This window comes from Apis dorsata, unplaced genomic scaffold (genome assembly GCF_000469605.1).
Source record: "Apis dorsata unplaced genomic scaffold, Apis dorsata 1.3 scaffold_93, whole genome shotgun sequence".
NCBI classification, from domain to species: Eukaryota; Metazoa; Arthropoda; class Insecta; order Hymenoptera; family Apidae; genus Apis; species Apis dorsata.
Window position 1 is genome coordinate 350,580 of NW_006263391.1, and position 1,075 is coordinate 351,654.

The 1,075-nt window shown below is 35.0% G+C and overlaps 1 protein-coding gene across 1 annotated transcript; it reads right to left on the minus strand.

Annotated features, from left to right (window-relative positions):
• On the minus strand, positions 1-1,069 carry LOC102678837. The gene is made up of 2 exons (XM_006611846.2): positions 875-1,069; positions 1-311 (listed from the first exon to the last, which is right to left on the minus strand). The coding sequence occupies exons 1-2, from the start codon at positions 977-979 to the stop codon at positions 75-77; spliced, it is 342 nt and encodes a 113-aa protein (XP_006611909.1). The 5' UTR covers positions 980-1,069; the 3' UTR covers positions 1-74.
• Between the last annotated feature and the right edge of the window lie 6 nt (positions 1,070-1,075).

The window sequence follows — 1,075 nt, forward strand, 5'->3', positions numbered from 1 at the left end:
CATAAATTTTAAATATTTAAGAAATATTAAATTAAATCGAAGAAAATTAATTTTTGGACACGTATAAATTTTTATCAAATAAATTCTAATATTTCTACGCCAATGTGTACTTCCAGATGGTCGTAGGTCATGCGTAGCGGACTCCACCCTTCCAGTGGTAGGCTTAACCAGAAAGACCCACCTCTCGTCAACATCAACCCCCACTTATTCTTGACATAATTTGATTCATGATGGCTGTAATAACGATCAAAGCACCATCTTGTAAATCGTTGAGAATTTCTATCGCTCGATATAATAGATCGCAAAGAAATCTATTATCAACAATGGAACACCTACATACAACAGGTTACGCTCCTTTCTTCATAGATGGCAGAATTTTTCGTTTTACCAAATTTATACATTTACAATATACTTTTAATTCTTCATAAAATGAAAATTATTCAAAGAATTTCTTCAAAATATTTAAAAAAATAAATGACTTGTATAATACTTTCGTAAAAAATATTTAAAAATTTTTCTTAATATTTTCTCAATTTCTTTCTGTCATTAAATTCTGTCATAAATATTAAAACATTTCTTCACAAAATTTTCAATAGTTTACAACTATTAACACTATTATATGTGCGTAATGCGAAGTTAATCCGCTTACAATTACTATTTTCGGAATATCAATCCCATCGCGCAAAACAGAGAAGGTTTTATCATCTTCCACGTGTCAACCATATTTTTAACATTTCATGCGGCGTGTTTCTTTCTCGTCCGAGTGTGTTACGCAATCTCATAACAACGCTCGTCGACCTAAACGCGCGAGCACGTGTCACATCACGTTTTCAGTCTTCCTGACACCGAGCAGTTTCGCCGGGTGAAGTCTTACCTTCGCGATCCCATGGGGCCAGTATTCTAGAACATGTAACTGACACTGGTCAGAGAAGAGGCATGCCTTCTTCCTCATTGAAACTGACGCTGACTGAATCCGCATCCGACGCCCTTTCCTCTGAATTCCACGGGAACAAACTTAGAATCGCCCTTACCGCGATTTAACAACACTCTAACCTCAATTTTTTTTTTTTTTTTT

What these genes read in the sequence shown, in the direction of transcription:
- LOC102678837 (XM_006611846.2), bottom strand. Translation starts at nt 979, where the DNA reads ATGCGGATTCAGTCAGCGTCAGTTTCAATGAGGAAGAAGGCATGCCTC. An exon ending in GGCCCCATGGGATCGCGAAG is followed by an intron (nt 312 to 874) that starts GTAAGACTTCAC and finishes TGTTGATAATAG; the next exon opens with ATTTCTTTGCGATCTATTAT.